The sequence below is a fragment of the Canis lupus genome, chromosome X (assembly GCF_048164855.1).
Source record: "Canis lupus baileyi chromosome X, mCanLup2.hap1, whole genome shotgun sequence".
NCBI classification, from domain to species: Eukaryota; Metazoa; Chordata; class Mammalia; order Carnivora; family Canidae; genus Canis; species Canis lupus.
Window position 1 is genome coordinate 87,092,455 of NC_132876.1, and position 26,720 is coordinate 87,119,174.

The following is a 26,720-nucleotide window of genomic DNA, read 5'->3' on the forward strand; positions in this document are numbered from 1 at the left end:
GCAGCCTTAAGATGCTCCGTGGAAGGGAGCCGAGCGGTGGGCAGTGGCTGAGTCCCCGATAAGGAGCGCCTCACATTTCCGTGGCATTCCCATTTGCTAGAGCGCTGCTGCGGCCGCACGCCTGATTGATATATGACTGCAATGGCACTTTTCCATTTGACATTCTCTCTCTCTCTCTCCCTCTCCCTCTCCCTCTCTCTCTCTCTCTCCCTGTGTCGCTTAAACAACAGTCCTAACTTTTGTGTGTTGCAAATATAAAAGGCAAGCCATGTGACAGAGGGACAGAAGAACAAAAGCATTTGGAAGTAACAGGACCTCTTTCTAGCTCTCAGAAAAGTCTGAGAAGGAGCCCTGCGTTTCCCCCAAGGTAAGCAGGAAAACAAGCGCTGACGGCTTGCCTAGGAAATTACTTCTCTCCAAACCGAGCATTTCATCCTCCTCTCAGACAAAGAGACAACCTTTAAATACCACTTAAATTTGCATTAATTGAATTTGCATTAATCGGTAGCATGCTAGCATTGTGTGTTTTTTTTTTTTTTTTTTAAATGAACGGGTCTTTGAAGTCTGTGACAGAGGAGGGGAGCCTCTCCGAGAGGCTGGATGGAAAAATCCCTCCGGGTTTGACCGAAAGGGATTTTATTTTCAAACTCTCTGCGTAGTAGTTCGATGTAACTTTGTGATGGTTCTTATATTTGACCCGGTGAAAGGAGACTGGGAAGCAGCATTGGACGACGTGGATTCCTGAAGCCCCAGTATCTTCCCCACCGCCCTCATCCCTGTTACAATGGGGGCACTATGAAGGCGGGCGAGCCTGCGAGTTTAAAGCGCACTGTTTACTTTTATTACTACTTCTGTATGCTGTTGATCTCCTGCCAGGGCTCCGCCGGAGTGCTTAGAATGACTTCAAACAATAGGCAACATTTATTTCTAGCTTTCTGTGTCACGCTTTGCAGGAATCCTGTTCCTTTGCACTCTCCTCCCAACGTGCAAGGACTTCGCTTCCATAGACGCAGTCAGGAGCACTGGGGAGAGAGGAGGATGGGTTTACTATAGGATTTTGATTGGGCAAAAAGTCCGAGGAAATGCATGCTGTTTGCCTTGGCCTTACTGCAGAGGGTTATTTTTAGTAGTCAGCTTGTCCCTGCAGCTCCACCGATGCTACGCTGTCCAAGCGGTGACCGAGAAAGGATGCTCCCACCAGCGCAGGGACGAGGACCTGTAGGAATGGCTCCTGTAAACACCTGAGGAATATTCGAGGGGGGTTCTTTCACGCTCCTGAATGCAAGTTCTCACTTTAAATGAACAATTGGGCTGTAGGAGGCCCGGGCATAACTCTTTCTTGGGGGACGGGAAGTTTGTGTACAGAATGTTAATGACTCAGAACGCCCTGTAACTGAGGCTCATTGTAATTCACGAGCCCAGATAAACCTGCGTGGAGGTGGTGGAGGTGCAGGCTCCCGGCCCCACCGAGATTCAGGTGCGGACCAGGAAACTCCGTGGCCAGACCGGAGTCCCACTTTCTGTTCTTTGCAACTGGCGTTAGTAACGGATATGGATGCTGCGAAACGCCTCTTCATTTCTAGCAGGAGCGTGTTTTAATTACAAGGAGCCGGCATCGGCAAACTGCTCCAACACAGAAACACTAAATCCCCGGTGCGTCTGAAAACCTAGAGCCGCCCCAAAGGCAGTGTGGGCTGTGGGTGTCAGCCGAATACGGGGGGGCCGGGGGGGGGCGCAGAATGCTTCTCCAGGGTGCCTTTAGACCAAATGCGAGTATGTGCCCATTTTCTCCGCACCAGCCTGGCTTCCGAAATTAAACTTGAGGGTCTCCTGGACCAGATTTCACTGTGGGGTGGGAACGGGGTTTATGGGGGAACTTTCCTGATCTCCTCCAGTAACTAGCCTACTGAGCATTGTTGAGTGAAAATCCAGCTTTTGAATGAGGTAATTTACAACCTGGGGATATTCTCGATTTGAGAAAGCCTGAAAAGATACTATGGGTTCTATTGCTTGGCAATTTTTCAGTGATTTAAAAATAAAACCCAAAAAACAAAAAGCAGAACACAAGAAAACACACACACAAAAAAAACCCTCCTGCTGTTAACAAAGCAGCGAGCTGAGTGGAAACAATATTCTTGTACTGTTACTCAGACCCTTACAGGAGAATGCCTGAACACAAAATGCAAAGTTTTGCATCATTTACTTTGAGATACATTTGGTTCAGGTAAAGGGAGAGCTGATGGAGGCTTTCTTGACCGACTGTGTACCAAGCAGCTGACACCCACAGATGGAAACATGCCTGTGGAGGTTTCAATCTTAATTTGAGTTCCAATGACACTGTCAAGGGGAAAATAAATCATTTTTCAATACATTTAACAATTTCCAACTCATTTATTTTCCCGGGCCCTTGAAAAATGGGAGTTTCTCGGAATCGTAGGCACGGATGGTGGCCGGCAATTTCTACTGTATTTTAAGGACTTGCGATTCATTCAAGCGCTGTTATTCTTATTGGTTAATTATTCATTCCTTCCTTCTCTTAAGAAATTATGCTAGCCCTGCTGGATGCAAAGGTGAACGAGACATTGTCCCATGCCCTAATTCTCAGTCTGTGTGCTGTCTCCAGTTAGGTTTGGGGACTGAAATGGACTTCGCCAATGGCTAAACGGGTCAATGACTTCCTTGTTACAAAGGACCATTTCAAATATCTGCTGATCCCCAGATTTGCTTGAAGTGATTGTCGCTTATCAATGGGTTTTCTTTCCATCAATGATGAAGGGGTTCCCCTGAGGCCTTTATCACCGGATCTTGGGTACGCGTCACTCACAGCTAATGTGGCCCGGATCTTTCCCGCCTGGGTAGAGGAAGCCTGGAAAAAGGGCAGTTTATCCTTTCTCTGCTCCCTTGAGCACACTCTGGAAAGGACCACGTGCTGTCTCTATCAGGGATGGCTGTGAGTCACCTACTCAGCAGCTGACATCAGGGCCACTTGATGAATCACTGAATGAGAAACATGCACGGAGCAAGATGCTATCACTGGCTCCCACCCCTTACATGTCCCGCCCCCAGGATCCAAACCAATGACCTCTGGGTCTGGCCTAAGTTCAAGGGGCCCCTGGGAAGAAGTTGCCGGAAGTAGTTCCCCAAACCCGGGTCCCCATCGGAGCCACATACAGAATGGCTTTCGGATAATACAATCTTGTGTTTGCTGGCTTGGGTAGGTTACAGGGGTGGGGGGGGTGGGGGAACAAAACCAACAACCACCCTTGAAGACAGCATCACTACAGTCCTTGATTTGGTCCTTATCAGCAGATAATCCCCCCATGGTTGGATTAAAATGCCTCTGACTCCCTGGGGTGCCTGACTCACCCTAGCCAGCCTCAGCTTCTTGGCCAGCGGCCTTGAAGGCCGACCTCACCTCTTCCCATGAACGTCAGCTCCTGCTACTTTATCCAGTAACCGCCTCCCCACCGCCCAACCTCCGGCTGGGCCAGTAGGGGCAGAAGGGATGGGGAGGCAGGTGGAAGGACAGAACTGCTAAAGCAAAGGCGGGTAGCAGGGCCAAGTGAGGGTGGGTGAGCTCCCGGGCCCAGATTGCTGTGGCCTGCCCTGGCTGTGATCAGCTGTCATTTCCTCTTCGTGTATGACACTGGGGAACATATTAAAATTTCTCTGGGATGGTATGTTTGGAATTCCTCTGATGCCCCACCTCACCAACTTACCCGGACAATAAAAGCAAGGTTGTAAGCCTTTGAACAGCTGGCAGGCTATATATTTCCCCGCTTTCTTTCGCATAATCTAATTCAGAAAAGAATCCAGCTAGACTGGCAGTGCCATGTCTGGGTACTTGTCCCCTGCAAGTCCTTCCTCCGCCACCTCCTTCCCGCCCGCCCTGGAATCTTCCTGGGTGGCATGTGGCTTTTATTTTCTTTTGCTCTCCACCACTCCCACCCCGCCCCCTTTTCCCTGCGCCTGAGCTCCTTCCATTGTGAGCTTGCTCTTTGCTCTGTCTGTTTTCCAGACAGCCTGGGTCCTGCTCCATCCGGGGAGAGCGGGCCCGTGAGGTCTCCCCATCTTCATAGTATTCTCAGGATGTCATTCTTGGCAGCGGCTCTGCCGGGCTGCGGGGATTGGGGGGCTTTCTGGAGCCCTGCGCCTGAACCCACTGGCAGAGAGGAGGAGCCCCATGGCTCGGCTGCCCTTCAGGCGGTGGAGAGCAGGGCTGGGGTGACCCGGGTTGGCAGCGACGAGCATACCATCACAGTGACCCGCGCATCTCCGGCGTAGGGCTGGGGGTAGCAGAGCTCTGGGAACGCCTGGATGCACTTCGGCCTACATTAAGAGAAATGTGGTTATTCTCTGTTTCAGGGGGAGAGACAAGTGGCTCGAAACAAAGCTCCCCGGATCCTCGGGCCCCTGCTCCTCCCCCCCCCTCCGTTCTTCCCACATCCTTTCCTTCCCAAGGAAAAAGAAGGACAGACAGGGTTTTTAATTTGGCTAGCACGGGCCTGAATGTCTTTGGGAAGCCCATTTGGTGAAAGCGAGAGGGGAGGAGTGGATCCTAGCTGGAGCCGAGCTAAAAATGCATGGGGCTGGGGAGCTGGGGAGGACTTTTTCTTCCTTTTTTTTTCTCCTTGCTCTCAACAGCAGAACAACCGATTGGTTTATGAGTTGCAAATGGAAGGCACTGGACTTCTCAATTAGACATTCCCATTTAAGAGCCTCATGTAACCCCCTCTGCGCAGCATCCTTAAAAGATGCTGCTAATGTCCTTGGGACCAAAAGGTATCAAAGAGCAATCTACAATGCAGCTTCCTATTCCTTTTCTTTTCCTGGGGGTTTTCGTCGTCTTTTCCGAATTAGCTAAAGTTCATTAAAAGACCCAGAAGGAGAAATTTAACACAGCTGAATTAAAATGAGTCTTTTCCTGTTCACTTGACAAGGGGGGGGGTGGATCGAAAGGAAAGAAAGAGAAGAAAGAACCAACTCCCCTCCTCTGCCACTTCTTGGGTTTTAATATGAATTATTCCATACAAGTCCCTAGGCTAGAGGATCTATTTAAAGACGCCTGGCAGCATGAAGGGAGAGGGTAAAAATACAACCACTCTTTTGTCCATCAAAGGTTTTCTTTGGGAGGACATTAAGAGCATTCCTATTTTCCTGTCTGCCCCTGCCAGTGGCAGAGTTCCAGCTGGTAGGTACCCACTCCTCACCCGTCAGATCAGCAACCACGAATTTTTGTGTTTGATTCCAGCAGAATGCAAAGGGTGGGGACTCCTCCCAAAGCCCCCATGTGTGTGCAGCGGGGTGGGAGAGGCTGGTATAGAACTGAGCACTGGCTTGGCTGTGCAGGTTGCGTGCCGCAAATTCACACACCCACACATTCGAGTTTTTGAGGAAGATTGTGCCGAGGGCATTATTTCTGACGCCAGCTGCCCTCACATCTGCAAAGCTTTCTTCTTGTGTGTCTGGCGACAGTTTGCTTGCTGCCGTTCGTGCTCACTGTCCCCTTCATCAGAGGGTCTCAGGGGCTGATGGGTAAGCCTACAAGGCTGAGAGTCCCACCCCCTAGACCCATTCTCAACAGTCAGAACGTAACAACACCCTGGATGGGGTTCACAGTCTGGGACAACTACTTTCTTGTTCGAAAGAGTGCTGACTCAGAACATTCAAAGAATGGGTAACTTCAGTCGACAATATATCCCCAGTGCTTACAATCAGGAATTCATCCAGTTGGGGTCCTTTTCACCCTCATGTCAAAATCTGCACGTGAACGTTGACTCGTAGCTTTAAACTTGGTTCTGTAAGATTTGCAGTCAATGTATTTTTCTTTTTCTTTTCTATTTTTTTTTTTCTGCAAAAGCTCAGAATTTTTCGGACAATTTTCTCTCTTCCAAGGCCTGGCTCAATCCCAACGTCTCCTTTGAAGCTATGATCCAACCAGTTGCAGTATCCTTTAAAAATGAAAGGGCAACAGGTTAACACATTCTAGACAGTTGATGAGCTGTCAGAAAATGCTCAGGGGTGACGTTTCTGCGGCGCCACAAACCAACAATTGCCCTAAACATGGAGTCCCCTTCCATCCTGCCACCAATAGGGAAGACAGATAGGGAGAAAGCAGGTCAGGGGAGAAGTAACAAAAGAGAAGGAGGGAGGACTATTTTTGATGTTCCAAATCTGCTGCCACAGATTTTCAAATAGCACACTTTGGGAAAGGGAAGCTTCCCTTAATTTTACCTACTCCCTCTGGGGGAGAAGGGTTTGACCTCTAAAGTTGCCTTCTTTACTTGGCGGCAGAAAAGGAGGTCAACTCCTCCAGGGAAAAAACATCCCCCATCCTCAGCTCTAAGTAAAATGAAGGCATATACATGCCTAAAATGGACGTGAAGAATTAAAGTCCAATTTCTTTTTTAAACACCAGGCGATATTTTAGGACTTGATGCGTTTCTGCGATTTTTCCTTCAAACTATGGGAAATTGCTCCTTGTCAGGATTTAAATATTTCTTTTGAGGTTTGAAATCCAAAGGCAGCAGAACAGAATTGTCAAAGGAGAACCAACAGTCCAACGATGCAGCTGTAGTGTGCGGAGTTTAAGCGAAGCAAAAAGACCAGCAGGGAACCAACAGCCCCAGTACATTCAGAATTATGAGCAATATAGAAAAACGTATGTGTACATGCTTTTATTTTAACCTTGCCCCATTGACATTAAGTCTGCATTCACGGGTGTTCTGGATTGCAGTGGGATTGAGTTCAGTATTCAAATCCCTCTGTTGGGCAGAATAGACAAATTGAACGGAGGCTGAGTTGGTTTCATTGTTTACGCCCCATTTCTAACTAAGGGCTCTACAGCTATCAGGCGAGATCACTACCCACCATTCCAAAAAGCTGTTGCAGCTGAGGATATTCGAATGCAGCTTTGGAAACACTTTGCTGGACACTTTGAAGAAAAGCCAACATACTCATTTGGCTCCAGGGTAAAAGGAGGCCTATACCCTGAGCTGACACTGATTACCTCCCTTCTCCTAAGGCCATATCAGGGCCAGCAGTCCAGTAGCAGAGCAAGTGTCAAATTGCTTCAGCAACCAGGTCCCCAGAATACATGGCCGCCTTTTCTTTTCCATAGGGAGAGCATACATTCATGCTTCGGCGGGACTGAGTCCCTGGGCTGGGTGGGTATCTCCAAATCCTTCTGTTTCCTTTCCAAAGGTAAGTGGTAGGAGTGTGTCTCACCCCTGATGTGAAATCCCCTTCCTGGGGAGGAGTGGGGGAAATGAAGGGAGCCTTCCCTTTCTGAAATTGGGCTATTTGAAATCATTGAAAAGGCAGTGGCAGATTTTGAACATAAACAAATCCTTCTTCTTTCTCCTCCGCTATTTTTTTATGGCCTCCTCTCTTCATATTTTCATTCTCTGTTGATGGAAGGATGGAAAGGGACTCCCTGTTTAGGGCTATGGTTAATTCATGGCACCGCAGAAAGGCCACCCCTAAGCATTTTCTGACAGCTCATCAGCAAAGCAGTGACAGCTTTTAGGGGAGTGGTAGATTTACAGAAATAATCCAAACTCCCAAAGGAAAAGACTTCAACCATATCATGCTTTTCAGCACACAGGTCATCAGACTTCATCACTTCCAATATGGAAGGTTTTGTACTCTAAAATTCAGTTAGCTACGTTAACCATTAAGAACTCACAAGGAGTCTTTCCATAGAAAAAAACTATAGAAGGCCACAGAAGCCCAGCACTAGATCCAAAAGCCGTAACCAACAGGCAACTCTTTTGGGCCCAAGTCCCCACCTGGAGCTCCAGGCATGTGCCTCCCTTAGCACAAAGGTTCTGTAGATGCTTTACCAAGCAGAATGCCTTGCTCTTGACTGCTAAGACCCTATTTGTTCTATATCTGCAGAGTGAACAGCTCTTCTAACCAATCTTCCTCTTCTATCCTGAACCAGGGTGTCAGAAATGGCCCTGCGAGGGGATGAGGACCTGTGGCTCAAGCTTGGTTTAGGAATAAGTTCACTCATAAGAAAGATGCAGGAGGGTTGAACTCAGCTTTTATCACCATCATCAAAAGAAAGCAGTCTACTCCTACCATGACTGCTTACTATTAGCCTCTGTCTTTTCCCCATTTAGTGAAGATTGGAAAGAAACACTACGAATTTTAAGACAGCACTAAAAGGGACCTAGGGAATGGGTAAATAGCCTCACTCGCCACTTCTTATTATCAACAACATATTAATTTATAACTATATTTGATATATTCAGGCACTGAGTCAATTGGTTATTAAGGGCTCTTTTTATTTCAGGGCACCAATATGGCCTCATGAAAAGGGCAAATTCTTATGGTTTGACCTTCAGTTTTGCTTCAGGCACCACCTTATGACTTGTCCTCTTGCGTAAGAAAGGAACCCTTTCTGGAGTATTGCTTTGGGGAAAATGAAGCCTCAAAGCAGGTGCCGTGCTCTGAGAAGGCAGGCTCAGGTTAGAGAATGTTAGAAATGGGGAGAACCACACAAGCACCTGGACCAGTCCATTCAATCTCGTAGACGGGGAAACAGAGTCCCAGAGAAGGCAAAGGACTTGCTCAAGATGGCACAGCCAATGATGAGACGGGTAGGATCAGAGCTTGAGGCCCCTCAGATCAACCATCCTTCTAGTAGAGCAGGCGACAATAAAATGCCTTCGGGTTTCAGGATGCAGTAGAATAATTATCTAATATTTCTGGCAAATGAGTGCAAAACACGAGGACACACGACACTTAACAGTGGTGGGATATGGGTTTGGAGATGAAGAGGTAAAAGCTGGAGATGGGAGGGGTGGCGTTGAATAACAACAAGAAGTTCCTCTGGATGTCCCAAAAATCATGACTTTTAAGTTTCAGTCAAGTCTCAAGGTCAAGTCCTCCCACACCAGTCCCTCCCCAGACAGTAAAACTATTTAATCCAAGGACACACACACGGGAGGGGCCACTTGACAGTTGGCTCATTCTCAGAAGTTCCTTCTATTCCCAGTTCTTCTTTTCCTCACTCTTATTTACTCCAGAGCCGTGATTTATTGTTTCTCTCGCAGGCTGTATTTCTCCCGCCCTCCTGCTTCCCCTATGGCTTCTCTTCCTCCATCACTGCCACTGTTGAGTTTGGCCATGCTTGGCTAGTAGTGCAGGTTGGGGAAGTGCAGAGTCCTGTCCCAGACTGGAGGACCACTGTTGAATTGCAAAGATGTCACCCTCCCTTCTACGGTGGCACTAGGGGGACAGGCATGGCCCCACACACGCTTCCACCTCATTGGAGACTGGACACACTGTGAGATGACAGAGGCAGAAGCCATATCCTCCCCAGTGACCTTGTGGTTGCCCAGCCTTGGTACCCTGCTGCTTCTGGGTCAGCCCAGGCCTGGCTACTTGGCTGCTCCTGATGTGCCTCCAGATAAGAAGAATATCAAAAACCATTCGTTGGGCGCATGGGATGCTTTATAAAATCCAACATGCTGTTTACAGTTTATAAATTAAGTGCCCTGGGAAGAGGCATCTGACTTATTCTCCAAGGCATCTAGTTGACTGAATCCAATTGGAATTCTTTGAGTTCCTGAGAAGGGGCTACTTAGCACTTCACACTCTCTGATTAGACCTAGAATTTTTCTTTCCTAAGCCTCGTATGAAGCGTTATCTAGTCGCAAGCTCCCTTCCACACTTACATCTTTGATTTTTTTTTTTAAATTTTTGGCGATTCCATTGAGAGAGGCTCTATGTTCTGCTGTCTTTACCTTACTCATGCCTGATATGATTGTCCTAAATGATGGTAAATATCAAATCCTTCTGTCTGTTATGCTGACACCATTCCAAAGTCATGGTATTTTATCTGCTTTACTTGATCTTTCTAGAAATGATGCAATGCATGTTGGATGTGAATTAGATGTTAAGGGAGTTTGTCCTTGTGTCTAGAAAGTTACCCGGGAAACAACAAGCCAAGACTCTTTGCTTGTGGATGCAGTGAGCTGGAAAAAGGCACTAGAATACGACCTATTTTTTCCCCCTAATCCTTCACGGTCATCTGCTAAAGCAAAAGGAGACACAGAGTAGGTGCCTAATAAATATGTGTTAAATAAATATTTGCAGAGGGGCGCCTGGGTGGCTCAGTGGTTGAGCGTCTGCCTTCGGCTCAGGGCGTGATCCCGGGGTCCTGGGATCGAGTCCCACATTGGGCTCCCCGCAGGGAGCCTGCTTCTCCCTCTGCCTGTGTCTCTGCCTCTCTCTGTCTCTGTGTGTCTCTCATGAATAAATAAATAACATCTAAATAAATAAATAAATAAATAAATAAATAAATAAATAAATAAATATTTGCAGAAAGAAGCCACAGGAGGCATTACGTGCATATATTAGTCCTGAAAACAGCCCAGGGTGGGAATATGGATGCCAAAGCACCACCTTCCCTTGCCTGGCAAGCGCGGCAAGCAAAAGGCCATTCTTGGCACATGCCACTTATCTTAGCCTGTTGTTGGAATAATGTGCGTGAAACCAGCACTCTACCCTCTGCCAGGCAGAAGGTCAGCCCAAGAGTGAGCTGATCTGTGGACACAACACCATCTCTCACCCAGGAGGCTGGGCCCGCTGTAAGCTCTGCTATATTATTTCCCTGAGGATGACAGGTGGGGAAATCTGGGCACCAGTTGTTCTTTTCCACTGGTATCGTTTGGAGGGTAGCTCCAAAGTCGGGCACGCTGGGCCTACGTGCCTCTCCTGCCGGCAGAGGCTCCACGTTGGAGCTATGAGAATGTGGGCTCTGTACCTCCGCCAAGTCCAAGTCTCAGAGACTGGACCCAGAGCACGGAGCCACCCCGGAGCTACCCAGTTCAGCAAAAGAGTCACTTTCTCACTCAATCCATCATGGGCTGGGCTGAGTTTCTAAGTCTTGATGGGCAGCACTTGATTTTATGCTCCATGGCTTTAAAAAAGAAAGAAAGAAGAAAGGAAGGAAAGAAAGAAAGAAAAAGAAAGAAAGAAAGAAAGAAAGAAAGAAAGAAAGAAAGAAAAAAAGAAAGAAAGAAAGAAAGAAAGAAAGAGAAAGAAAGAAAGAAAAAGAAAGAAAAAGAAAGAAAGAAAGAAAGAAAGAAAGAAAGAAAGAAAAGAAAGAAAGAAGCAAATTGGAATTAATTTAATTTTGAGCAAAATGACAGTAGCTCCTACATTGATACCCCTTGGCTGCCATAAATCAGGGATGGTGAGTGATGTGAATTTTCTTCATTTTGATTTTCCTCTTTATGACTGCTTTCCTTGGCACTTCTCCTCCGTGCACACTCTGACCAACACCACGTTAAGACAACTTGACTTCATGTCACTCGTTTTTTGAGCATGATGCTTATTTCTGCTTCAACACAATAGTGTTGGTTCATTCGATTTGAATACTTAAGGCAAAAATCCCAGTGTTAAGTAGCAAAACTCTTACTTTTTGTGTTTTGAGAGTTCTGTGAGTTCTCTGGCATATTTAAATTGTTGCTTGAATTCTTATTTCAGAGTTTAATATAAAAACTGAGCAGAAAACACCATGCTTTGTGAGTTTGTGAAACTGAAAAATACATTTCTTATTAGCAGTAAAGCAACATTTTCTCTGTCATTTTTAAATTCTTTATTACTACTTCTGGATTCTGCTTATCATCTTTAAAGAGAAAATCAGATAATAAAGTTACATTTTGTGTGACATTAACTATCTCTTTATCATTAGATGCGTCACAATATTTGCTTGCAAAAGTATATTACTCCCCTTTCAGGAAAAAAATTTTTTTCGACTGTGCTTGCAATTCAGGATGTCACTACTAGGTGGCAGTAGTGCTTAAGAACTAAATGACCCACCAGGAAGACTATTTGACCAAGAGACTAGCATGTCTTCTGATATTTGTAAGAAGTAAAAATGTAATACTACTAAAATAGTGAAACTGGCACAAACATTAAACATCCATTAGCTTAATCACTATTTTTAAGCCAAATTTTGAAAAGAGAAAGTATAATTTTTTAAAATGAAGTTTTGGATAAGTAATACATTTACAAGTTCAGAAGTATATGAATAAAAGTGTATATATATATATATATATATATATATATATATATATATATATAGTGAAAAGTCTTTCTCCCCTATCTGTCCATAACTAATTGAATAGCTTCTTGAACACCCTTCCAGAGCTTCTCTGTGTAAATACAAATGAACACAAATATGTATTCTTATCCTTCCATGGTTAACACAAATCAGTAGAGTTTCTGCATCCTTCTTTATATAGTTGCATAGTATTCCACTGCATGAATGTGGCATAATGTATTTAACCAGTCCTCTAGTGATGGATATCTTGTGCAGTTTCCAATTTTATGCCATGACAACCAATGCTGAAGTGAATAACCATATGCTTGTGTGAGCACACATGTAGGATAATTCTTGGAAATGGACTAGCTGGGTGTAAACATTCACATATATAGGGTCTTGTTATTGACCCTTATTGCTTGTTTTTGCCATTGGGCTATATGTTTTTCTTCTATTTGCTTCTTTCATTTAACCATACCTCCTGGCCATGGCTCTGAAAAGAAGTTGCCGGCAGTGGGGAGGGGGAGAGCCAGGACTGGAATGTCTACTTTTCCCTTCGTCCTTTACCATTGGCTCCTGGGGGAAATATCTATAGACTGGAGTGGTGAAAGAAGAAATCTAATAAATTCCTTTTTCTGAGACTAATTAAGGCTTCAAAGAGATGGATAACCACTTGGGATAATACAGTCATTTTGAAACTCAGGAAATGGTCAGTAATGTTGCAGACTCTGAACATTGAACCCAAGAAAGCTCTGGCCCTTTGAGTTGAAAACCTGATGAGGTTCATTGTGATGTGCCGCTGAAAAGAAAACAAAAAATGCTCTTTGGCATCCCTTGCCAATTTGGAGACTTATGCTCAGGTTTGATCAATTTTAATGAGATGTTGCCATTAGCATGCTCAAGAGAGAAAGTGGTGCAAAGCTGTATGAAAATATGGTCTTAACTTCAGGATTATCTTCCATCTCCCATATGGAGACGGTGGTGTCTGAATCCCTAAATATCAGGTGGTGCCATTTTAGAGCAAGAGGGAACTACAGATGCCATCTTTTCCAATTCTCGTAGTCTACAGATCAGAAAACTGGGGCCAGACCAGTTTAGATGCCCTGTGCAAGGTCTCCCAGCTACTCAGTGGCAGGGCTCGAGCCCAGGTGGGTCTCCTCATTACTGGCCCCAGCCGTTCCTGCGATTTATAGGATTTCTCTGACACAGACACGCTGAGATTTTGCCATTGCCAGGGAAGCTCGTCTCTGAAATGGCCCTTTGGCACACACCCTTTTCAGCCTGGGATCCCCCACCCCACACTCACAACTGAGGTTAAGTGGGACTGGGGCTGTTCTATCCAAGCAAAACTAATTGACTTATATGGACTTGAACTTCTATATTTTTTAAGATTTTATTTATTTGAGAGAGAGTGAGCTAGAGAGAGCATGAGCGAGGGGTGGGGGGGGGGCAGAGGGAGAGGGACAAGCAGACTCCCTGCTGAGCAGGGAGCTGACACAGGACTTGATTCCAGGACCCTGAGATCATGACCTGAGCCGAAGGCAGACGCTTAACTGACTGAGCCACCCAGGCGCCCCTGGACTGGAACTTCTAATCTTGATCTTATTAATACTTTGCCCTGTTTATTTGGACTCTCCACGAGTAGAAAGTAAAAAAATGTTGTACAATGAACAAAATAATCACAGTCTTACCTGAAATACCTTTGAAAGTTTTTCTGAAGCTTTAATTATCATGTTCCTTTTGTTTGGGATGTAATGACAGGCCTCCCCAATTGTCCTAAATGTTTGAAAAATATTTTTGATACTCCGTTTTCTGGTGTGATAAAAAGCCCCCATGTTGGCCATGCCGAGGAGGGTTAGTCAGGTGATAAGGGGAGCTCTCTGCTTTGTCCAAGAATAATATGGTTAAAAGAACAAAGCAAATTTCAAGAAAACCGATATACCCTGATCCCATTTTAATGGCAAGTCTCTGCTCTGACGACACTTTTTCAAACTGTAGCATATGCTCAGACAACAGAGGCTCTGCAGAAATGTGTGACCCTTTGGCAAGTACGCATGCGTTGAGGCCAGTTAGCATAATGTGTATTTCAGATGCAGTTTGTCATTGATGCTGGGTGGCACGGGGCTTAAAGCAAAAACAGGATGAGCCCGGAGCAGGATGAGCCCTAAATGGAAAACTAGGTGGGTGGGTGGGTATGGACTTGGAAATGGAAAATGTACTTCTTTCCCGTGGGACGTGGCCTGTGTTCATTAGTGCTGACCTGCCTCCTTTCTAGCCCTGGGAGCTGACGTTGACACCAAAGCTTACGGAGAAACTGAATAGACCCTCCCGCCCCCACCAGCCAGGGATGAGGATGAGACCACCCAATTCAGTTATGCTGTGGCCAGAACCACATGTTTAATCTTTACCATGAGTTCAAACTATTCTTGCTCCTAGAGACATGGGATCCGGCAATTAAAGTCAACATGTGCTTCCATTAGACCATTGTGTCCACCTCCAAATGGTTATAAATATGTAGCATGAGCTACGGGGAGGGAGCCGGTAGACTGGATGACAGCCTATGCTAATGGCACTCTAGAAACCAATATTCCTCACTCAACATGACGCGGAAAAATTCTACCCAGTACCTCCTGGGTTCCATTCGTTTTTCTGGGTAAATGTTTCTGGGGAAAATAATTTCTGTTTTCATTCCAGCTGTGCAGCGGATACTGTGATGATGGATTGCAAGTGGAAAGAGTAAGACAAAACTCGAGTATACAAAGGACAATGACAACCAGAAAGCTTCAGCCAGATCCTGCCCTTTGCTTGAAAGGAACTGGAGCCTAGGGGGAGGCGAAGGCATTTCCAATTTTTAGTCCTCTGCCTCCCTCTGCTGTTCCTTCTCAGAAGTTTTCCTTACAACAATGAGAAATCATGTACTAGCTGCATCCTTCTCTATGCTCTCCCTGCTGGCGCTAATGGGAGATACGGACAGCAAAACGGACAGCTCCTTCATGATGGACTCGGACCCTCTGCGCTGCATGAGGCATCACTATGTCGATTCTATCAGTCACCCATTGTACAAGTGTAGCTCAAAGGTAAGATCCAGATCTCTGTGAAGGTAGCGTTACTTCCCAGAGACAGGAGAGGAGCCGTATTCCTTTGTCCAGGGTACGGAGAACGCTGACTATAGCCCACACCTGAGCTCCTTGGCTGGCCCACGGGGCTTGGGGGAGAGTCAAGCTCTTAGGGTTTCCCAGCAAGCTTTGAACCCTTGTCGGTAAAGCTGCCTGAGGGACCACGTACACACCCAGACAGCTTCTCTCTTTCCAGGCTGCTCGAAGTCAATAGGAAAGGCTGGAAGGTTCTCACAATAAAATCATTGCTCGACACAAGGTGAGAGAGGTGTGTTTCGTCCCCAGCTGTGAAATGTATGAACGGTAGTGCTCTTTATCAAGAAAGAAGAGTAGAGTCTCTAGATTATCGTCACTCCTCCTACCTCCACCAGCAATAAAGAGGACGCGGACTCAAGAAATATGATTGAGCAGTAAAACGTACTTCTGGGGGTGGTGGTGGGGCTCTTCAAAGAGATTCCTGAGGGAATAGGTGCTCACTGGCTTCGTGGTCCAAGCCTTCGTCCACCTGACATGCTTATGCTAAAATGATTTCAAAAGAGAAATGGCAATTGGATCATTTATCATTTTTACACGGATTATCCAAATCATTCTTGTTTGGACTAGGTTGTGTGTTTTTTGCGCAGGCAACCTAGGCGAGTGATGTGTCAGGTTGGGACAGGGCGTGCGAAGGAATACCACACTCCAAAGGCCACTGAGAGTGGCCGGCCACCTGGACCACCCAGAAGGGAGGTGCATGGTAGGCAAAGGACAGACTCAGAATGAGAATCTCACGACCATCACTGCCCCCAGTCACATGAATGAAATTTGCCCACATTTGGTAAATAAGAATTTGTTTAGCCCAGCCTCAGAGATTTTCACTGTAGCCCTGAGACCAAAACCACTTAAGCATTCTCATATGGCAAGTATTTTTTAAATTACCAGTGTAATTAGGACGTTTTTGTAATATCAACCACTAGAATGAAGACCATATAAGTTAATGTCTCTACCCTCCATTTCAAAACATCATGACTTCTGTCTGCCTTTAAAATTTCCATCACTTCTCTGATTACAACTCAGTGTTAATGGCTTGTTTTAGTTTGGGGGAATCAGAATTTGAGTTAAATCATTTTAACCATTATATTAATAAGATCTAGGACTGTGGGAAAAAATAGAGACTTTCCACTTAAAAACTTTCTGGCTCTTATTTGTACTTGTAGAACTAAAAAAAGGAGTAAATAGATAAACTTAAATTTTTGCAAGACTGCAATCCCTTCTTAGGCAAAAAAAGCTAAAGCAAAGGGAGAAGAAAAAAAAAAGACAGGACATGTTTTTACAACTGTGATTGCTCAGAAATCGTGGGCCTGAGCAATTATTAGCTCCTCCTCCCCTCCCCCAACAGCACTAGTATTTGGTGGTTCTTATTCCATGGATGGGTTCTCCCTCTATTGAGCTGTTCTCCATAATCATGATTCTTTAAAGAAAGTGGGGGTAATTAAAATTATTTAGAAGGAAAGGTCAATGTGATGATAGGAAGGAACGGAGAAATAGGAGCGTCTCTAAAAACAATCTGGAAAGATCTGGTGAAATGATAGAAAAGCACCTTGGCAATGATCAAATTAGTTAAGAGAAGGTCAAAAAAGAGATGTCGTTAACTTGAGTCCAACAAACTCATGGTGCTTGAGCATGACTCCTGGAAACAGACCTTAGTCTACCTCCGTTCACATCAGTTTCTTCCAGAATGCCATGGCAAATAGCGCAAAATTGTGATAGGAGCAGAAATGTTTGTAATTTCATGGGAACGATCTGTTTTCAAACATCTCAAACCATCTCAAATATAGTAATAGCTGTATGTAAATGGTGCTTGTAATTATAAACCTTTCTTTCTTGGCCTTAAAATATGTCTGGCAGGATCTCAACTACTCAGACCTTTTCTGGATTAGATTTTCCCTAGGTATCCAAGAACAAAAACTTGTTTTCATTTTTAAATAATCTCTAATTCTTGACTCTCCCAGACTCAGGCTGGTCTTCTCTCTAATGAGTCTCATTAACGAAATTGTTCTTTACACACTTGAGATAAAACATTTAGCCTGTGTCTAGAAAACAGCCAATGTGGGTTTTTACAATGAGGAGACTCGGGTAAATCTTTCCTCTCTGCAAAGTTTCCCTCCACATGATGTTCAAAGGCCGTTATTTACTAGACACGTGCCTATCATTTGCCTGTCAATTGCTAATGCTTCCCGACTTACATTTCTCCAGTGTCTGGCCCTGGGAAGACAGATGACCAGGAGCTGTGACCCAGGGTCAGGGGACGGAGAGCATCTGCTTGAATACCTGATGTGTTTCAGGCATCTCATAATATATGATGTAATCACTGCCAACAAACCTGTGTTGGAAGACACCACTAATCCCAATTTACCAGGAGGGAAAACTGAAACCCTAAAAAGGTATTCAGTAGATTGCTCATTTAGTCCAGGAGGAGCAATGTCTGCCTCAGATGATTTTTCTTTCAATGACTTGGATCTTTATATTGAAGAAATGCCGGTAGATCATAGAAGCCACTATTTAGACTATTGGCCACTATTTCAGACTATTTCATTATCCGAAATAATGATGGATACTCCACAATGTTTCCAGAAAATAGGGATAGTAGTGAAAGTTCTGTGGAGCCTTCCGTGACGCTGTTTGTTGCCCCTAGCCCTGAGCCTTGTCACCCATTGCCTACTAATCCAGGAAAGGGCTGAGACAGAGTCAGGCAGAAAAGACTGGCCATGGTGGTCTACCAAGGAGATCCGTGTGAGCACAGATTATGATGTGCCTGGTAGCTTTCAGTGGTGACACCTCCTAGGACTGGTTACAAAGGATCTTGGGAGTGGCAGGTTCATTGACAATCTTCCCTGAAATTCTGAGTGAGTAAAGGCTATAGAGCAAACAGCCAAAAGGTCAGTGGCTAGTGAACATGAGCTGTCTGGAGAATCTTTAAGGGAACTGAGGCATCTCAGACTTTGACATAACAGGAAATCTGGTTTCACATTCCAGCTCCACAGTGTGCAAAGTGGGTGATTTTGGGAGAAGAGAAACAATTCCTTAGTGCCTCAATTTATTCCCGTGTAAAATGGGGCTAATGCTATCTATCTAAAGGTGGGGGTATAGGTCTTGGTGATGATATTTGTAAGGCATTCAGCCTGGTGTCTGGCACATAGCAGACATTAATAAATGATACTATGATCTTGATGATGAAGTTATAAATTGGACAGGTGTTGAGACTCACTTTCTATTTCAGTCACTATTGAGACCTCAATAACCATTGGGATCTCAGATAGCCTGAAGGGATTAGGAGAGTGAACCTCATCGTGATTCTTGTTAAACACAGAAACCTGGCAGGGGTGGAGGGAGCATGCAGAAAAGCAAAGTAGATGTAAGCCATCGTGCTGGGTGTTAAGAGTGGGAATAAAAGTAGAAGAGAAACAGATCCTGCTGTCTGACGTCCCTTCCCAGGTAAGCAGAAGAAGCAGGGAGCGGAGGGGACAAGTTCTAGATTTGAGCCAGGGATGGGTTTTTAGGAGCTGAGGCTGGGAAGGTGAGCCAGTAGGGCAGGCTGTGAAGCCTGAGTTGGGTGAGGAATAGGTGTACCTTGCAAAGACAAGGAACCAGTGCATAGGGTTGTCTGAACTCTGAAGGCCCACAGGGGCAGCAACTAAGGACAGTTCAGAGGACAAAGCCTGGAGAAATTCCCAGAGGAAATGAGACGGGAAGCTGTTAAGGTCCCCAAGCCTCTCCTAGTGCTGCTGACGCAGCCCACAGTATTTGGAGAAGAAATAGGGAGATTCAGGAATAATGAATTTATAACACAACTACTGGGAGATATGACCTTTTTTTTAAAAAAAAAAAAAGGAATGAATTTATACTGAATGCCTACTGTGTGTAGGCATGGTGGCAGGCAATGGAAGCACAAAAATAGGAGGGAAACGAGAATGTTTTTACCCTCATAGTGCTTATAAGTAAATGGGAGATAGAGGGAAAGGAAATGTTCTGTGTACAAAGGCTTTGTGTCAGTTTGAGTTGTGACCAGACAGAAGGGACCAGATTCCATCATACCCCATGCTGCTTCATTCCTCAGGTTGCAATTTTGCTGATGCTTTTGGCCCGGCACAGACCCTTTGTTGACCTGGGTGCCTGGAGATGAGATGAACTAGTCATTTGTTGAGGGTGCTGGGGAGGGAAGAAATGGGTGCCCCAAGAGGTGCCATGGGATAAGGGGTATGTAGTGTTCACTGCCAAGAAAAAAGGCTTAACAAAAAAGTTTCTCATTTAAATGAGGCAAATTAGCCAAACTCCTGTTCTAGGATAGGATGTTCTGAGCCAGAGTCTTTATTCTGATACTGATGAAGACATCTAGTCAGTCATGGCCTGAGCCAGGAATTCACAGAGGTCCCCCATGACAGAGGAGGAAAAGTGGCTCTGGCAATGGTAAGAATCTTTCAACAAGGCGTGATGAAAACCATCTGTGTTTGGGTTTTCTCTCACTCAGAAGATAGTTGTATATTGCAGCAGAAGACATAACTGCCTAAGAAGTATGGTAGGTCACCAGAGAGAGCAGGGGCCTGGGGTCTCCGGGTGTAATCCTTGGTCAGGACCCAGGAATCACAGCTGGCTATAACCCTCACAATGTAGCCTGAACTTGCCTGTGACCAGCTTGAGCAACTTAGGAAATTCCAGGGTTTGATAGGCTGACTTGTCATGGTTAGGGCAGAAGGCTCAGGAGTCAAGCTGCCTCAGTCCAGAATTCTGGCCTTCCATTGTACAGTGATGTGATATCAGGCTAGTGACTCATCCTCCGCCTTTTCGTTTCTTCATTTGTAAAATGGGGCAAGTTTACCTTTTGAAATGGCAGTTAAGAATCAGGTTGCATATGAAGGGCTTGGCACAGAGCCTGTAGCCTAGTAAATGTTCAATACATGTTATATATCATCATTACTATTCTTTTATTATTACCTAAGGACCTTTCATTATTCTTAGCCTCAGCACGTGGAAATCAGATTAGAACATGAAGGAGCCCATCCCTGAGCAAACTCTGTGAACCTTGCAGCTCTGTTCATATTAGAAGAAGCTGACTTTCACAGCCAGCTGGAGCCAAGTGACTCTAAGGTTGGGGGGATACAAAGGAACCGCTGGAGAAGTTGCCTAGCTTCCTAGCATCAGGCCAATTGCTTGGGGGAACATCAGAGAGCAAAAATTAAACTGGATCAAAAGCAGATAACATGCATGCATCTGTCACCCACCTAAGCTGTGAGAAGTCAATAGGTCAATGAGTAACAACCAACTGTTGAACCTGCTCCTTTGACGATGGAGCCCCATGTGGGTTCTTTGTCAAAAGATATTCATTGTATGATTTCATAATGAAGCAGTGCAGATGCTCCCTATTAAGAGCAGTTAAGGGCAGCCCGGGTGGCTCAGCGGTTTAGCGCCGCCTTCAGCCCAGGGTGTGATCCTGGAAACCCGGGATCGAGTCCCACGTTGGGCTCCCTGCATGGAGCCTGCTTCTCTCTCTGCCTCTCTCTCTTTCTCTCTGTGCATCTCTCATGAATAAATAAATAAAATATTTTTTTAAAAAATAAGAGCAGTTAAGTGCAGTGTAAAATGTAGAGGAGTCATCCCGTTAGTAAAGCATGGCCAAGTCACCCAGGCACGAAGAATGTGCATTGACCACAAACTGGGTTTTGGCAGGTGAATTTAACTTTGAAGGTGAAGTGGTGTTTGGTGAATTCATTAAGGAGTTAGACCCCGTGTGGTACCATCCAAGGAAATTCTGGGCGTCTCTGGGAGTCCCCAGATCACTGGGGGAGGGTCTTGACAGTGGAGATTTCATTTAGGAGTGCTCTTTCAAGATTCAGCTCTGCATAAGCTTGGAGGTGGTGATGATGTATCCCAAGAATTTCATAAGTAGAAGGACACGCTTGCATGGTTATGATTTGGTTGGGGCTCCCAGAAGCCAGTCAAAGTAGATTGGAGAAGGATGTGAGTTCATGCTTCAGGAAAACACTTTAATATCAGAAGACAGGATATAATAGTGATTTAGATCAGAGGCTTTGTTTTGAACCGACCTGGGTTTGATTCCAGCTCTACCTTTTATCAGATATGTGAGTTTGGGCAAGTTACTTCAACTCTCTAAAGCCTCAGCTTCCTCATCTGTAATAATGGTACAGATAATAAGAGTGCCTTTACCATCAGATTGTTATGAGGATTAAATGAGATTAAATGTTGTAAGCCCTCAATAAATGTTAACTGCCATTATTATTATTAGCTAATGATCGCTATCTAGTGATCAGCCTAGAATGGAACCCTTCAGACTTTAACAGGTTCAAGAGCCTTGCTACTCAAAGTGTGGATGTTAGCGGTACTGACATCAACCAGAGTATTGAGTCAAATGCAGAATCTCTGGCCTCACAATCTGCATTTTAACAAGATCTCCAGCTTATTTACATGCATGTTATAGTTTGAGAAGCTCTGGTCTAGAAGAGGTGAGAAGATGTTCATTAAATCTATAAGACAGGTGAGGCATGGCAGAGATAAAACATCAGGAGTGAACCTGTAAAGCAGATATTTATCCTTTCCATTCCTTAATGACACTCATTTCTAGATTTTATCTTCCAAACTCCCTGCTATAGCCCTCCAACACACATTCACAAACTGGAGCTAGATTTTTATACCACTTCCAGTTTCGAGATGGGGTCTATATACCAGAAATCTCCCAGACAGGAGATTTGCATATGTGTGTTGAGAACGTCAAGGGCCCAATAATTATTTCATAGGGTCTTCTTAGAGGAGAGGGCATTTGAAGTTGGCCATGGAGGACAGTTGGGATTTCATTAAGCAGAGCTAGGAGGCAAGGGCATTCCTGGAAGGGGAAAGACATGAGCAAAGGCAAGAGGCAGGGAAATTCCGGGTTATTCCATGAACTTCTAAGTGATTAAGCTCGATTGGAATAGGGAGTGAGCAACGAGAAATAGAACAGTTGTAAGGGAGTGAGTGACAAAAATGAGAACAGTTATAAGTAAGACGGGAAAGATGTGAAATCCAGGTCATGGAGGATCTTAATACCAGTTCAGGATTTTGGACATTATGCCAAAGGCAGCATGCTGACGCTGAACGTGTTTATTGACTGTACATGCCCATGTATTCTCCTTGTCCAGAAAGTCCAGGTCGTGAGATAGAGGGACCCAGGGTCCTCAGTGCTGGAGTTCTTGTCCTTCAGAAAGAGCTGAAGGAGGTACTTGAGACCTTGAAAACGTTTAGTGAAGTCAGGATCGGGTCAGTGCTTCTACAAATGGCCCAACGCTGCTGATTTGGTCGTTTGATGGACAGCTAACTGCTGGATCATTCCAGATCTACATCTGGCTCACCTGCATGTGCATCAGGCGAGAGGCACTGCTATGTCTATGCCCCTTTGAATTAGCTCTGTTGACACAGGTTCACTGTATTCATCTGGACTGCAATTAGAGCTCAAAAGACTCCATTTGGGGAGATGATCTCTGAATATTGCTTGATCTGCATAAGAGATGACCCACCTTAGAGACGAGCACATTTAACACTACTCTAAAGTGAGCTGCCAGGGATCTCTTCCCCCAAACCCGCAGGTGTGGGGAGAAGGCACTGGGGAAGATGTTGGGCTCCTCCTCAGAGGGATGAGGTGGGTGCCAAGGACTGGCCCGTGGACTGCTGATCTATGGTATAATCTTCAAAACCTATTTCAGATCATGTTTCCTTTGCCTAACAACACGAAGAACAGGTGGGATGGCACTGAAGCTTTCATAAATTCAAGATGGCTTAAGGCTGCCATTTTCTCTCTGCCTCCATGATCTTTCAGAGAAAATAAATCAGTAGGTCCTACTCCAACTTCACAAAGCCCTACCAGTTGCTCCCCAGTATCTCAGATCCTATTGTTGGATTCATCCCAGCATCTTCTTCGATAATGATGTTAATAACCTATAATGACCAGAAGTCAACTTGTCTTTCCTTTAGAAAGATGAACAGGCCATTTCCTTCTTTTAATTCTTAATGAATCAAGCTGCCCACCCTACCCTACCCTACCACTATCTGTCCCTGAGTGTACATAAGAACACTGGGATGAATGTATGGGAGACATAAATGAGCCTCTGCTCTGTCCCCTTAAGCTGGACTCAAAATACTGAGCGTGTGCCTATGTCCATTGTTCTGGGGATAACCTGGGTAGTTTGCATTGGATTCTTAAAGAAGAGTGTTTACTAAAGCCAAATTAAGAGCCACTATAAAGCACATAGCCTCTGTTAGTGCAGCCCAAACTTTACTTTTTAAAAAAATATTTGTTTATTTGAGAGAGAGAGAGAGAGAGAGAACACGAGCAAAGGGGAAGGGCAAAGGGAGAGGGAGAGAGAATCTCAAGCAGGTTTGCCACTGAGCGCAGAGCCCAACTCGGGGCTGGATCTCACAACCCTGAGATCAGGACCTGAGCCAAAATCAAGAGTCAGATGCTTAACCGACTGAGCCACCCAAGAGCTCCCAACCCAAGCTTTAGTATCATCCTAACCTACCTTTGGAAATGGAGATTGAAAAAAAAAAAAAAAAGAAATGGAGATGGTCAGAATGAATGACTCTAAGATTCAACTGCACAAATCTCAGGCTCTTTCAGTGTATAACCCTGATGTATTTCATCCTCTCATTTCAAGTTGTAGTGTCCAGAGTATTTCTTCCTGATCACTCAGGTTACCCTCTTTTTCTTCTTCAGGAACTGTATTCATTTTCTTGAGCAATTCCTTACACATAACAAATTCCTTTTTTCTGTAGTCCTTCCTCATTTACTTCTGATTTCAATTCAGAATGACTTTCTGCATCTCGAGACTGGTCGAATTGACATTGGTCCAATGGTGGTGGATATCACCTGTCCCGAGAAATTGCTTTTGTTCTTTGGTTTTTTTAAAGATTTTATTTATTTATTCATGAGAGACACACAGAGAGGCAGAGACACAGGCAGAGGGAGAAGCAGGCTCCATGCAAAGAGCTTGAGGCAGGACTTGATCCCAGGACTTCAGGATTATGCCCTGGGCCGAAGGCAGGTGCTAAACCACTGAGCCACCCAGGTATCCCCTGTTCTTTGGTTTTTATTTGCACATCATGGTGGGGGGGCCTCATGTAGTGGTTCTACACCCTGAGCGCTCTTTGGAATCACCTGAAGAGCCACGAAAGCTCGGGCTCTATCCCCAAGGATTTTAATTCCATTGGTTTGAGATGGCACCTGGATGCTGACATCTTATTCTTTTTAATTTTAATTTTTTATTTGAGAGAGAGGGAGAGACAGAGACAGAGACAGACAGACAGACAGACAGTGTCAGCAGGAGGATGGGCAAAGGGAAAGAGACACAGAGACTCTCAAACATTCTCCACGCTCAGCACAGAGCCCAATGAGGGGCTCGATCTCACTACTCTGCGATCGTGACCTGAGCCAAAACCAAGAGTCCGTTGCTCAACTGACTGAGCACCCCTGGGGGCTGACATTTTAAAACAAGTTCTCCAGGAGATTCTAATGTGCAACCAGGGTTGAGAGCCCCTGGTCTAATCCAGTGGCAATTGCCAAAGAGTGTTAGGACGCTGTGGGACCTGGCTGTGGTTCTGGCATCCCCAAGGGTAACCTCATCTCTTCTCTCCCCAGATGGTGCTTCTGGCCAGGTGCGAGGGGCACTGCAGCCAGGCATCACGCTCTGAGCCCTTGGTGTCCTTCAGCACTGTCCTCAAGCAGCCTTTCCGCTCTTCCTGTCACTGCTGCCGGCCCCAGACCTCCAAGCTGAAGGCACTTCGGCTGCGCTGTTCGGGGGGCATGAGGCTCACCGCCACCTACCGGTACATCCTCTCCTGTCACTGTGAGGAGTGCAGCTCCTGAGGCCCCTGGCTGAGTGGCTTCTGAATGGGACAACCTCTTTTCTCACCGAGGCAGTTCAACCAGTCAGGGAAGGACTGGCAAGAAAAATCAAGGAAAAAAAAAAAAACCATCAACAACGAAGCAGCAATTCCCACGGGATTTTGCATATTCTAGTAATAAAGACTCTCCATGCTTGTTGACACTGAGAGATGCTCTGGGAACTTGTTTTCCATCCCTGTCCCCTTTCCCTGGTACAATTTCTTTTGGTTCCTTTTCAGATTCAGGCATGTCCCCTCTTGGCGCTGAATGCTCTTTGCATTTCCAACAATTCAGCATTAGTGGGGAAAATGGGCCCCCATGCAAGAGTGAGGCAGGCTGTCACTGTTCGGTGCAGACTAGGGAAACAGTCACTTTGGAAAGCAGGAAAGCCCAACTCTTTCTGCGGTACTTTCTGGGTTGGGTTGGTTTGGTTTTGATCTTGTCATTTGGCCAAAGGTTGCCATCACTGCTAAAGGTTACCAATTTCAAAATTCCAGGCACCAAGCATGTGGATATGTATAGCGAGGCTCACTCACAGCCAGCTAACTGACATTAATAACTAACAAATGGATTCTCTTACATGATGCTGGAACTCCTGATAGTGGTAATTATTATTGAGAAATGACTTTTGGGAAGTTAAAGTGGCATAAAGAATTTGTCATCTGCTCTTGCAGGTAAATTATGGTAAATTTTTGTAAGGGAGCAGACTTTTAAAGACCCGCACAAATACGGATCCTACACTGACTTTGAAAAAGGCATATATGTACTAGTGGCATGGAAAACGCACTATACTCATGCATGCAAATTAGACAACCGAGTATGAATCTATTTGTGGGTGTACTATAGCTTTAGCCATGTCGCGGGCATCATTCTCTACCATCCACTTGTCCATATGAAGCTTGCTGCCAAAATGGTAGCCTGGCTCATCTTCTGAACATTTGGCTCATCTATATTTTGGTCCTTGAGACTCAAAATTTGACTTATTCCCATGTTGTGAAATAAAAAGACAGTATCTTCAAAATTTTGACTGTGTAAGTATTGCTTTCTCCTACTAAATATTTTATGATAATGCATCCCCTATGGTGTGTGTGTGTGTGTGTGTGTGTTCCAGGAAAAGAGGGAGATGAGGTTCTAGAATGCATGGGAAAGACATTGTTTGAAATCAGTAGACTAGGGTGAAGGGGCCTTAGGACATTTGGTTCTTATTTTTTGTTTTATTTTATTTTTAAAAATATTTTATGTATTTATTTGAGACACTGAGAGAGATAGTGAGAGAGAGCATGAGCAGGGAGAGGGAGAAGTAGACTCCCCACTGAGCAGGGAGCCAGACATGGGGCTCCATCCCAGGACCCTGGGATCAGGACCTGAGCTGAAGGCAAATACTCAACCAACTGAGCCACCCAGGCGCCCCGGAAATTTTATCTTTAGTTTCAGAAATTAGTTTATCAAATGAGCATAAGATCTGATGCATTCTGGCTTCCTTAGGCACTATGGAATGAAATAGATGTCATCTCTTCACTTTTCTTAGAAAAGAATAAGTATCCGTAAGTGAAGTCTGAAGGACCAGGAGGACAAAGAATTCACCAACCATGGTTTCTGTACGATTGACTGTCTAGTGCTCCAGGTCCAATGATAG

The 26,720-nt window shown here is 45.1% G+C and overlaps 1 protein-coding gene across 1 annotated transcript; it reads left to right on the plus strand.

Moving 5' to 3' along the window:
• Nucleotides 1–26,105, plus strand: NDP (norrin cystine knot growth factor NDP). The gene is made up of 3 exons (XM_072815609.1): nucleotides 1–367; nucleotides 14,756–15,138; nucleotides 24,839–26,105. Exons 2-3 carry the CDS (start codon nucleotides 14,965–14,967, stop codon nucleotides 25,064–25,066), a joined length of 402 nt encoding a protein of 133 aa, XP_072671710.1. The 5' UTR covers nucleotides 1–367; nucleotides 14,756–14,964; the 3' UTR covers nucleotides 25,067–26,105.
• Nucleotides 26,106–26,720: the final 615 nt, after the last annotated feature.

Coding starts and splice junctions, on each gene's coding strand:
- NDP (XM_072815609.1), top strand. CDS start 14,965: ATGAGAAATCATGTACTAGCTGCATCCTTCTCTATGCTCTCCCTGCTG. Junction 15,139..24,838: donor TGTACAAGTGTAGCTCAAAG/GTAAGATCCAGA, acceptor TTCTCTCCCCAG/ATGGTGCTTCTGGCCAGGTG.